Source organism: Centruroides sculpturatus, unplaced genomic scaffold, assembly GCF_000671375.1.
Source record: "Centruroides sculpturatus isolate CEXI.00-Female unplaced genomic scaffold, Cexi_2.0 scaffold1007, whole genome shotgun sequence".
NCBI lineage: Eukaryota > Metazoa > Arthropoda > Arachnida > Scorpiones > Buthidae > Centruroides > Centruroides sculpturatus.
In genome coordinates, this window is record NW_019385177.1 from 159,882 (window position 1) to 172,518 (window position 12,637).

The following is a 12,637-nucleotide window of genomic DNA, read 5'->3' on the forward strand; positions in this document are numbered from 1 at the left end:
ATAGATGATTTTTCTTTCTTTTTTTTTTTTCATTAAAGGAAACCAATCTTGACCTTTTCTATATCTCCATCACTGGTGGCAATATTGAAATTCATAATTTGTCTGTTCAGACAGTTAAAGTTTGAACAAGTTTAAAATGAATTTGACTTTTAGAACAAGTAAAATTTAAAAGAATTTTTGAATGGATAGTTTTTGTATTTTTAGTCATTGATGATGAGCCAGGAGGCTCAAAAGTACTAAGAAGTGGATGTAACTGTGTTGAATTTTGTGATTTCTTCAGAACAGCTTGCAATAAGTTGTAGTTTTAAGGATAATAAAATGATTTAAAGTAGAAAATTACTCAAAATTATTACATTTATATCTCCTTTTTGTAAAATTAGGCACCATTTAAAATATGAATATAATAATTTATTTGTTAAACCTAAATTTTATTAAAATTAAACATTCTATCACTTCATAAAATAAAAAAACCCTATCTTTAAACTTTATTTTGAATTACTGATATACTGTAATTCATATCAAATACCTTCAGTTGTTTTTCATATGGTACCTTCCATAAAGGAGTAACAGTTTCAGCAAGTCTAAAAAATAAAAACAACAAATTTTATTTAAAAATTAATTCATTTAAATGTTTACAATAAATGTCTAAAAACAAAATATTTTAATAAATTTGGTACCATGCATATTTGACTACAATATGTATAATCTATTAATATATAATATAACTTATGGGCAGACTTTGTCTTTAATTTTAATAATAATCTCCATTGGATGAAAAAATTTACAAAATAATATAACTATTGTTAATATTTATCAAATAATTTTAAAAAATTAAATATTGTGAACTGAGCCAATCTCAAAACAATATTCTAAAAGAAAATCTTGTTTATTGATGAAATATTTATGATTACAGTGATAACTTTGTTGAGAAAACGACACTTAAAGAGCTTTTATCCTTCTCATCTTTCTTGAAAAGGCTGCAATAAAATGATGAGAAAATTTGAAGATATATTAAATTATTTATATCATGGCTCAGAATGTCACTATTTATGGAAACTGACTAACAAAATCAAAATTCATATGTTTTTTGAAAATGAAGTGAACATTTTATAGTCATATTGGTTTCAAACACATACAGCAACTCCATATTTAACATTGTAGTTTCCGAGAACCAATTGACAATGTTAAACAAAATAACATTTAACAAAACCAAGTTTATCATGGGTCAATTGATATAAACAAGATATAATTTGATTAACATTACTCTAATTTGGATCATGTTTGTAACATGCAGCATTTATTTTCCATCTCATACAATCAATTTTACAGTTTATAAAAAAAAGTCAACAACAGTAATTGGGCCGCTATACATTCCCATTGTCATCTGTCTGCCCTTTGTTAATCTCAAAAATGGAGTTAGATAAATAAAAGTAAGACCAGATATGAAAAGCTTAGTAGTTGGAGACCCAATTAACTGTTTTCTGGTCTGGGGCAGAATTCATAATTTCAATTCAAAATTTTTATTTAGATTAAAATATGATTAAAAATTGCAGCTTGGCATTGTAATGATGTCACAATAAGCAATTTTTATTGTAAATGATTAATGTAGTTGTATCTTTCCTCAATGATATTATAACAAAATGATGTTAAGTGAGAGTTTACTGTATAATATAATAATTAATTTAAACTAATCCATAGTAATAGCTCAACTTTCTTTTATAATTTATCAAAATGAAGATCAATAATATCAAAAACTTATTATCTAAAAAATCGATCTTATCATTTGTAATTTTGCTCAAGATTTCACATGGATAAAAATCATGCTGTTACATATGCAAATAAATAAAATCTACTAAATAATTTCATCCCTTCTCAAATGCTAATACTATAAATTTCAATACTTGAGAATGAATAAAATCATGTAAAGATCAAAGTATAGAAAGTGATGAGTAAATAAAAATACTTTTAAAAAGAAGTTGACAAGCAAAAACAAAATCAGAATATCAACCTTTAACTATTAATGTAATGAAACTCTTAAACTGATGATCATTTTGTAAATATGAATGAATCTATACATTCATTTTATATAAAATAATATGTACACAATCTTAAATTAAAAAATTTTATAAACAGGTTATTATAAAAACACACATTAAAAACTAAAAATTTTGTAATTTCAATTTTTTATATTTTATCATTCTAACAAATTTTCTGCATGTTAGAATTAACTATAATGCAACAAATAATAATTTTTTTTAAATAAATAGTATCTACTTCTTGAATTCATATAACAGTTCATTGAGGCAGAGCATTAGCAAAACCTTTTTCTATCTGACTTAAGGAATTGTTTGTTCTCAAAATTTGATTGATTGATTGATTTTTATTTAACTTTGCCATTTTCCATTAATCCAAAAATGTAGTAAAATATAGGAGTCCATAACTTTTGACTTCTCGTGTCATGCACATTTTCTTCTGATCACACACACATTTTCTCTCTCTCACTTACACACACATACCCTTACATACATATTCAATCATGTCAGCACTTGGTTAAGATGGAGTGAAAGATAATTTTATGTCATAATACCAGGGCTGTGGAGTCGGAGTCATGGAATTTTGGTGTTTTAGCTGGAGTCGCAGTCGGAATTGTCAAAAAATCTGCCGACTCTGACTCCTTTTTTACTTCCCAACTTGTTATGTATATAAAACAGAAAAGTATTGGAATCGTGTCAAATTTGATCCTCCAAGTTTTTTTTTGCAAATCTACACATTTCGAGACCTCTCGATCCCCTCAAAAAAGTCAGTAAAAGGGGAAAAATTTGCGCATGTGTGTGTTGGCATCTAATTTGTTTAATTTCTTTATTTTCTGTTCTGAGATATTAAACAATATCTCAAAAATGGGTAAAGTTTAAGAAATGAAATGTGGCACTATAGCTTGCATATAAAGGGGCATTAATACTATAAAAAAAAATAATAAAACTCATCTCTACCCTCAAAGTAAGCTTTTTTGTCATTTTATGATAGTACAGTAAAACCTGTTAAGATGTTCTCGCCTAACATGTTAGAATGTATACGGGGACATATATTTAGTTCAACCACTTTGACGCTTAATAACTAACTCCTGTGTTAAACCATCTGACTCCAATTCTCACCATTCTGACCACAAAAATTATTAGGCTCCAAACAGGGTGAACAAAATCATGCCCACATACACAGTCTAACATCCACACATATAGAAAAAACCTCGAATCTTTTGCATATGTCGAAATTTTAAGGTGTCCTGAGTCCAAAAATGTAAAAATTTGGGAGGGATCATTTTTTGTCCAAGTGCTACACTTTCCCTCTGTTATATATAACAGCCAGAAAAGTAAAAATTATCGAATACATATTTATATATTACTTAGAGAAGTCTTTTAGCTTTGAAATAAAAAGTTTCTACGCTCTATCTTTATTAGAACTCTATTTTATTGAATCTTTTATTCTGAGGTCACGTGACGCCATCAGAATTTCCTCATCTCTTTCGGTAACATGTCTGGCCCTGGTCAGAGCTGGAGTTGGAGTCGGAAGATTTTTACATGACTCCACAGCCCTGCATAATACTAATTAAAAAATTTTTAATTCTTCATGTCACAATTCTATCACAATATGATAAAGTTCTGTCATGTCCCTAGAAATATTAAGTATGATTTTCTCAAAAATCCAAATACAAAACTTAAGTTATTTCATCAAACCAGTTTTCAAAAGAACAAAATTCTTACATAAAGATATTAAATAATATAAGGAGTTCTCAATATTTGGACATATTCCAATGTAACTTTGATATCTAATGCACAAATATGCAATAAGAAAGATACATTAACATAATAATTTACCCACCTTCTATATTGATTTTCTACAGTAACTTGAATTTCATAGTCTTTTCTTATTTTCTCTTTTGGCAGTAAAGTCTCTGAAGTCTCTATTCTCTTTTCAATGACAGATTTTTTCTTTAATTCCTTTACATTTGATATTAAAGATTCTTTTTGTTTACTTTTCAATTTTCTTACTGTAACAACACTAGAAAAGACATTTTGGTCTCAATTATTGAATAAAACAATTTTTAAATAAATTTCAATAATTTAAATTATTATATATAAAATGATATAAAAATTGTATAATTAGCATCAACTACTAGATATTTCTTTTAAACATGTATACTAAACACACTCTTTTCTACTCTGAATGTTAATAAAGACATAACTTTCAATTGTAATACATAAATTTATACTTTTTACCTATTATTAGCGAGGTTGAGGCCAAAGTTTTAAACGCGAAAACGTGTACGTCAGACATTCAGCGCCGCTTTCCTATAGGCCTAGAAGTTTGACAATGGTGTTTGGAATGTCGAGCATGATTCCACTGACTATCCAAACACCATTGTCAAACTTCTAGGCTTACAGGAAAACGGCACTGAATGTCTGATGTACACGTTTTCACGTTTAAAACTTCGGCCTCAACCTCACTAATATTGTTGATCACTAAAGCTATTTGTATAATTTTAAGTTTAGAATAAAGTTACTATAATAATCAAACAACATATGAAGACTGCATTACAAAATCAAAAATTATATTTTAACTGTATCATATGACTCTATTTTTTGCTATTAAACGTATCACTTCAGACTTGTAAAACTTTGTGAAGCATTATTTCACTGAAAATAATGACATATGATATAGTTAAAATACATTTTTTGATTTTGTAGTATTATTTTGCTATTGTCAAGTAATTCAAGGATATATGTTATTATTTCATATATATCTTGCATAAAATAAATAAGAGTAATAATTAAAACAGTGTAGGAGAAGAAAAATAAAATATTTTAATAAGTGAAATAAAAACCTAGTGCAATATTTAATATTTGCAATGGTTAACATAATATTTTTCAAATTGAAGAAACTGAATTCAGATTTAATGTTTTAACTGTGTTTCATATTTAGTAACTATACATTTCTGAAAAATATTTTTTTATTTGACAAGTGTTAATTATTAATCATCAAATCAAATTTTATTTACAATCAATCACATTTGCATAACCTGTTTGCCACAATGTGACATCTAAAGTTGCTTGTCACCATCAACGGATGCATCTGTTGCAAATGGTTTGGGTGTCCACCCAAACCATTTGCAACAGATGCATCCGTTGACGGTGACACAAAGTCAGGCTGCATGCATGGCAACCGGCAACCAGGATGCCATTAACTGCTCAATACACAGTTGCATATCTGGCTTGGTGTTGTCATCATGGTAACTGGACCACTGAATTGCATCAGGTATTGTTTACAAATGAACCCCACTTCTGTCTGTGGAGGAATGATGGCCATGGACAGGTGTGGCAGTATCTCAGGGAATGCTACATGTCCTTTTCTCCAAGTACATTATGGTTAGGTTAGGAATCATGTTCAATCAGCAGACAGCCCTGGTACTCTGACAGCATCAGACCAGTACATCACACAAATTGTGAGGCCTGTGGTTTGGCCACTGTTGCAAGTTGTATCCGACAATGTTCCAGCAACATAATGCCGGACTGCACATTGCATGATGAACTCTCACCAGTCTGAACAGAATTCACATCCTTTCCTGTCCAGCAGCCTCGCCGGATCTCTCTCTCATCAAACACCTATTGCATTTTGTAGGAACTTCGTTCTACATGATGAAACAGACATCTGTTTGATGCATATCGTTCTTTGATCGTTTCATTATTTGCATAGCTCTGTCACCTCTACCAGTACTGATATGTGCATGTGGCTATGCGCAATCCTTCGTGGTTATCTAATTTCACTTTTGAGGAATGTATTTGAATCTTGTGCTATTTACCTATCTGTTCGAGTTAGTTGTTTGGGACGATATCCGATAACTATTATTGTACAATATTCCAATTTTGATATAGTTTTATCGAAATGATAATGATAATTACCTACTTCTGGAACTCCGTAACCATCTTATATCATTTTTCATAAACGAAGGAACTAACTTTTGAAACGAATTATTAAAACATGTGACATTCCTCAGCGCCGCCATTTTATTAAAATCCCTCTGTAGTCAAAAATATAAATGAATTTCAAAAATATCCATTTTCTTAATATTACATAATTAAATTACAGTTTTAATATTTGTAAAGTAATATTTATTAATAATTTATATAAGAATAAAATAAATTTTTATTAAATTCATAAACAATAAATCATAACGCGTATCTTATCGATTTATCATTTTAAGTATCTTAAAGGCAACTATTTGACTTTTATCAACTTTCACAATATTTTTAATGCTCTAGATTCCATGTAGTTTATGTGTTTAAAATACCGAGCGAATGCTCGATACCGAGTTTGCGATTAGATAATTACATTACTCCCGCATTCTCTACAGATCACGAGGTGATGCATGCGGTGGTTGGGAGCAAGTGAACATTAGTGAGTATTTCTTTATACTATTAATCACTAAATTAAAATTTTAAAAAAATATTTAACAATTTATTACGCACTAAATGATGTTTTTAGTAATTACAATTATATTATAAACGTTTCCGGTTTACATGCGGGAAGCGGATATTATCAAATTGATTCGCGTGCCTGATTATAATTAACAAAACGGCTTATTTCTTTATATATAAAAAAAATTTATCAAAGTAAAATTTTAAATTCGTGCACATAGAAATGACGCAATCTTTCTTAAAACGGAAATTTGACTTATTGCCAATTTATTTTTGGTATGTTTTTATTCTTCATTCATTCAACTTCTGATCTATTTTTCGAAAAAATTAATTATTTCCCTTAAATTATATTGCTTACACGAATTTAAATAAATATATATATTAAATTTTTTACTTGTTTTCGCCCTGTGGATACTAAGAGACCCTTCAATATCCATCGTGAGTTAGGCGATAAGTGCAGCGGGTCCTGACTTATCAGGAACAGACAACCTTCCGAAAAATACCCGAGTGAGTTTAAATAATAATTTTCAATAAGAAAGTATTGTTTGCTAAATAATAATTGCAATTTTAAATCGCGAAATGTATTTGAGTTTGCACGCGACCTGGACCATTTATTCTAATCCGTATCGTTGGTGGTCAAATAATCAACTAAGAAACAGCTGCTATATTTTTTTGTAATTTTTAGTCCTTCACCCGCTGACATAAATCTATTTAAATTAACCATATCCTTCGATTAATTTCGAAGTTTGTTCAACTTGTAAACAATTGTAAACAAAATGGAAGCTTAAGTGTAAATAAGATTAAGTGCACTTTTTAAAGTTTATAGATAGCCTTGTATATCTAAAAATTCTATAAATAGATTTTGATATTAATTTATAAATGCTATTTTTTTGGCCATTTTTTTGTGTGTTTTTTTTGCGGAGAATCGTATCTTCTTCCGATCTTCGGCGTGAATTCCTCGCTGGACTTTTCTGACGTCATCAATGTAATTTATTGATTAATTTATCAGCTAGTGATTGATTTCTTTGCGATATTTAGTAATGTATATATTAGGAACGATATTAATTACAATAAAATAAATAATCTTATTATCTTATCCCATTTGATGTTTAAATTAAAATTAGCATTTAATAATTTTAGGCTTGTTTTTCCTTGTTTTTATTTTTAACCACCAGAGGTCTTGCAGAAGTAAAGGTCTCGTTTACATAAAAATCATCGATTTTATTTATATATATATTTTTTAAGAGCGCCAATTTGTGAAAAATTAATATATTAATTTTTTACAATAATAATCACGAAATATATCATTATTAATTCTTTTATATGCATGAATTTTTCTGTGGAATTTGAATTCGGCGCTCATTGCGCCATTTCAAAACTGGCGTTCAAGCTCGTTTTTTCCGGTTTGCTTTCCCGATCATTACATATTTCTCTCACGCATTGTTTACATTAAAAAAAAAATGAAAATTCCATCTGCAATTTGTAAAACGATAACACTCAACCGAAGAATTCACGAATCGCATACTTAATTATTTTCAAAATATTATTTTTTTTTCATTGTAAGTGTATTGTATCTAACGTAAAAGGATTTAAATTTCGAAACGTTTAATTTGGTTTGGTTTATTCGGTTATGGCAACGCGACACATGGGCGATCTGTCGAGAAGAGATTCCTCCCTTGAAGACTTTTATGGAAAACTGGCCTTTATTTAGATGTTTCAAACGAAGAAAATCAGAAAAACTCCACGTGGCCAGCTCGTTGGCTGATGCGAACCTACCACCAATTACCTGTATTACTAAACAAATGAATCATTATTTAATTTGTAGAACGTCAAACGTACAAATCGGATACTCATGTAACTAATAGAGAAGTGCGAGACAAGTGTTGATTTCCTCAAATATCAATGTACGAAAAAAAAAAAAATATGTAATACGTAAATCAATTTAACGTACAACGGTTCGTGTTATTTGTACAAGGGCTCCGAAAGGAGGGCTCAAAATGATCTTTGCATCGGTAGCTCTGCATTCTCTCGTGGGATCCTGTATGTCTATATTTATTTTTACTTTTCAACAGGGTTGATTTCGCCAATTTATTGTAGAATTTCTTGCTATTTCTTGCCTAATTTTAAACTGTTATAAATTAAGTAAAAAGTGATATTTTTATAACTTTGATAATTGTCTGTCTGTAATGCATTATTCAAAAGATACGCGAACTGCGAAGGACGTCTTCAATTAAAACACAAGTTTTTTTTTTTAATATAACTATTTTTTATGTATTTTTCTTTATATTTTATTGTTTTTACTGATATTCCTACCAATACTGAAGTATTTTTTGTTAATGAATTGGGGAATAGGCGACTCTAAAGCGAAATCACTCCTGCATTACTCCAAACTAATATAATCTATTCGTGAAAATTATAATTTTGGAAGAATGTTTTGAATTATTTTCAAATATTAATGGTTTTTAAGCGGCATGGACGATGTATTAAGAAAGTACTTCCTGGTAGGACTTCTACTAGAAACTTGCCCTTATTTTGGTGTTAGACATATGATAGAAACCCGGAAAACTATACTGAAGTAAAATTAATGGCTCCAAAGATATTTACATTTTTTGGACTTGGGGGATTTTAAACGTCGAGAACTGCAAAAAAAGAAAAAAAAATTCTTGGGTTTTTCTGTATGTATGGATGTTTATGTGTGAGGGGCACGATTTTGTTCACTCATTTTGAAACTTAATAACTGTTGTACGTTTTGTCGAAAATTTTTGAAAGTTTTCAGGGATGTTTGTTTATTAGAGGGATTGATGATGTTAAATTTTGATAGATAAAAATCGAAGGAATGGGAAGATAAACGGGGAGAGGGTCATTTGTCGTATCTCGAGTGGGATCTAACTTAATAAAGATGTTATTGATTATTAATTAACATTTTTTAAAAATAGAACTCGTCTCTGCCGTCAAAATTAAACGTTTTGCCATTGTATAATAATTAATAATATAGAAAGTTTTTTTTTAAAATAATATAATGTCTTAACAGATGGCGCCATATACAATTTTAAATTTTTTTTTGCCGGGAAAGTTAGACAACTCGTTACTGGAAATTTTTTATTACGTTACGGAAATTCGTAAATGTTTTTAAATAAAAAAATACACAAATAAAGAAGAAAAGAACGAAGAATAGTTCATAGGAAAAGACGGTATTAAACTTGTAGGAGTTTTTATGGCTAAACTTACTCTATAATGAGCATACATTATAAAGGCTTAAATATTTAAAATATGCCAATTTATTGAAACGTTCACTCAATGCTTTAAGTAAACACGTCTGCAAACAGTTTTGTGTGTTTTAAGAGGAACAGAGTTAAAATGAATTACGTTAAAAGTGGAAAAATTAATTAATAAGTGAGCGCTTCGATTTTATGTTCAGACCAATGATTATACAAAATAAATTTCGATAATTTTATATCCAATATAAGTTTCTTCAAGAATACTTCTGGGAGTTGCCTGACCCAGATATGTGGAGTTCCGTCCCTCGTCACTCTGGTTTTCTTCACGCATATAACACCTAAATAGGGGCCAGTTTTCCATAAAAGTCCTCCAGGGAGGTACCCCCTCGGCAGATCACCTACCAAACCAATAAACCATGATGGCACACGGTGGGTCTCATTATGGACTCAGTCGAAATCACGATGGGTACGGGAAAAGTCCCTCTTAGAACTCACACGGCTGAAAGCGTAAAAAATAATTGGTAATTGTTGCATCAGCTAATTGCTATAAGATTTGTATTCCGTAAAAAAGAACTTTTCTTTAATATACAATAATATAATATAAAATTGTTCCTTGTTTTCTCATTAAATTAAGAATAAATCCATAAAATTGCGATTGATAGAAAAATAAATTTCACACGAAGCTGGAATCCATTCGTACAAAAATTTAATAGATTCGACTAAGATTTTTTACTAAATTTTATGTACTGATAAGTATGCAAATTAAGGAGATTAGGCATCAGCTTGCAGGCCAGGAGGACTCGGGTTCGAATCCGGTCAGCCAGGAATAAATTACAGATTATTGAAAGAATTCTAACCCAAATTTTTCTGTTTTCCGGCCAACTAGGTCTATTATCTACAGTCCAAGTGTAAAAACGTGCAACAGGAACCTAAGTTTATGTAATAAAAGCTTCAGACTAAGCATGGGGGTCTTAGCCACTTCATATCTTCCCGTAACTATGGCTCCGAATTCGACCAAGCAACACCACATAAATTTTTCATGGGTGGTCTGTCTCGGATATGTCGGACCCTGTCCCTCACCACCCACCACTTCGCTGTAGACCTGGCCGAAACAAAAATGGGTATAGAAAAAAGGCTCACTGAGTACCCTCGAAAAATATGCGATAGACGTAAGGCATGTAAAATAAGTTTATCTAAAGTATACCTTTTTGTACACTTTATATCAACGAAAAACTAGGGTATATAAGATAAATTGAAGGCTCAGATTTATCCTTGTACCTTGTCCTTTTATTATGATATTGAATGTATAAAATTAGCTATAAAAATGTTATGGCGCGATTTTTCGGTGAAAGCTTAACCTTGTTTTAAATCACGATTTAAATTCAGATTAAATCACTTTGTATAGATTCAAACCTGTAGAACGGATTTTTTTCGTTTGGCTGAAGATTTAAAAATAAATTTCGACTTTGAGCACGATACATCATACAATAACACAGAGATCTTTGATTTACCAAATTATCTAGTTTCTCGAATTTTATTTATTTATTTATTTATATAGCGATAAGGGTTTGATGAGATCTTTATATCTTCCTGTTTCTGTAGGAGAGATTTGACGTTGTGACTAGAGAGCAAATTTCGCTAGATAATGCGGATATTAATTAATAATGTTTTGCTCCGCCATTTTTTTAATAGTCATTAAATTAATTAACAAATTCGTCTGTGATGCGCATTCATTTAGAGCAGTGTTCCTCAATTTCTAACGAATCTTCGCCCCTTTCAATAAAACCATTATCGCCCCTTCACTTCAAAATTCCGATGCCGAGGGCCAAGGCTAACGCCAAATTCGTACTGCATTGAATAGACTAGTGACTAGTATAATTTATTTGTTTAATTATTGTACGATATAACGAATAAAATATCCAATTATTCTTAATATAATGTTTTACTATATCGCCCAGAAAATTGTTTTTCGCCCCCCAAAATATAAATTGTTACTAATCGCCCCCTCAACATGGAAGAACGCCCACATGGGGCGATATCGCCCCCGTTGAGAAACACTGATTTAGAATCTCTTTTAAATAGATACAAATTAGTTGTGTCGTTTCTATCTGTACTTCCTTGTCTTTTTTCTCTTTTGTTTTATTCCTTATACTTATCTTTTCGTTATTGGTTGGCCTGTGTCAGTTCGTACGCTTTGATAAAGTTGTTGAAATAGAGCTTTGTATCGTCATTAGGAGGGACAACGTGATTGGATGGAATGATACAGAGAGGGGTATTTAAGACGTAAGAGAAATTATTATTTTTTTTAAACTTCTTTGGGTACTTAGAGTAAAAAACGATACGTGTGGTCGATTATGTGAACCAGTGATATTCTGTGAAAGGAACAGAATAGGAACTTTGGAATCGATTGGTAAACAAGGAACTGGTTATTTCTTTTTCGGAATCTAATTACTTCTTTTAGTTCAAGTAAGTCAGACTTGTACTGAAGTTAAGAAAATTCTCAGCTAAACGGTTTTCTTATGTGACTAGTCAACCTGTAGTTTTTTTTTTTTAATTCTTGATTGGCAAGTTTATCTTTCTCGCCCTTCCTTTCGCCATGCTTTTTTAAAATATAATTTTGATTTAATTTTGGGTCTTATTTATTTATGGCAACTGCGGTAAAGGTCACTGAGTATAATTTAGGTTTCCAGTACAGCATATTGTCTCTCTCCAATCTTTTATAATAGAGAGGTTGAGGCGCACGTTTTAAACGTGTAAACGTGTACGTGTGACGTTCGGTGCCGCTTTCACGTAAGCCTAAAAGTTTGACGATGGTGTTTGGAATGTCGAGCGTGATTCCACCGACTATCCAAACACCATTGTCAAACTTTTAGGCTTACGGGAAAGCGGCGCCGAACGTCACACGTACACGTTTACACGTTTAAAACGTGCGCCTCAACCTCTCTATTA

At 30.6% G+C, this 12,637-nt stretch overlaps 2 protein-coding genes across 3 annotated transcripts in view; one reads left to right on the top strand and one right to left on the bottom strand.

Annotated features, from left to right (window-relative positions):
• LOC111635778 (tRNA (uracil(54)-C(5))-methyltransferase homolog-B-like) overlaps positions 1 to 6,976 on the bottom strand; it is a 34,571-nt gene extending 27,595 nt beyond the window's left edge. Inside the window, exons 1-4 of one of the 2 annotated variants that reach the window (XM_023380847.1) lie at positions 6,865 to 6,976; positions 5,955 to 6,073; positions 3,877 to 4,056; positions 527 to 581 (exon numbers count right to left, since the gene is read on the bottom strand). In XM_023380847.1, the coding sequence (XP_023236615.1) occupies positions 527 to 581; positions 3,877 to 4,056; positions 5,955 to 6,058 (339 nt within the window). In that variant the 5' untranslated portion in view covers positions 6,059 to 6,073; positions 6,865 to 6,976. Of the gene's footprint in view, positions 1 to 526; positions 582 to 3,876; positions 4,057 to 5,954; positions 6,074 to 6,864 lie in introns of those variants that run through there. The other variant, XM_023380848.1, reaches the window with a different exon arrangement.
• LOC111635779 (monocarboxylate transporter 10-like) overlaps positions 6,307 to 12,637 on the top strand; it is a 23,688-nt gene continuing 17,357 nt past the window's right edge. The window contains exon 1 of the mRNA XM_023380849.1: positions 6,307 to 6,450. The gene's annotated coding sequence lies outside the window, so the exon portion shown is untranslated. The remainder of the gene's footprint in view (positions 6,451 to 12,637) is intronic.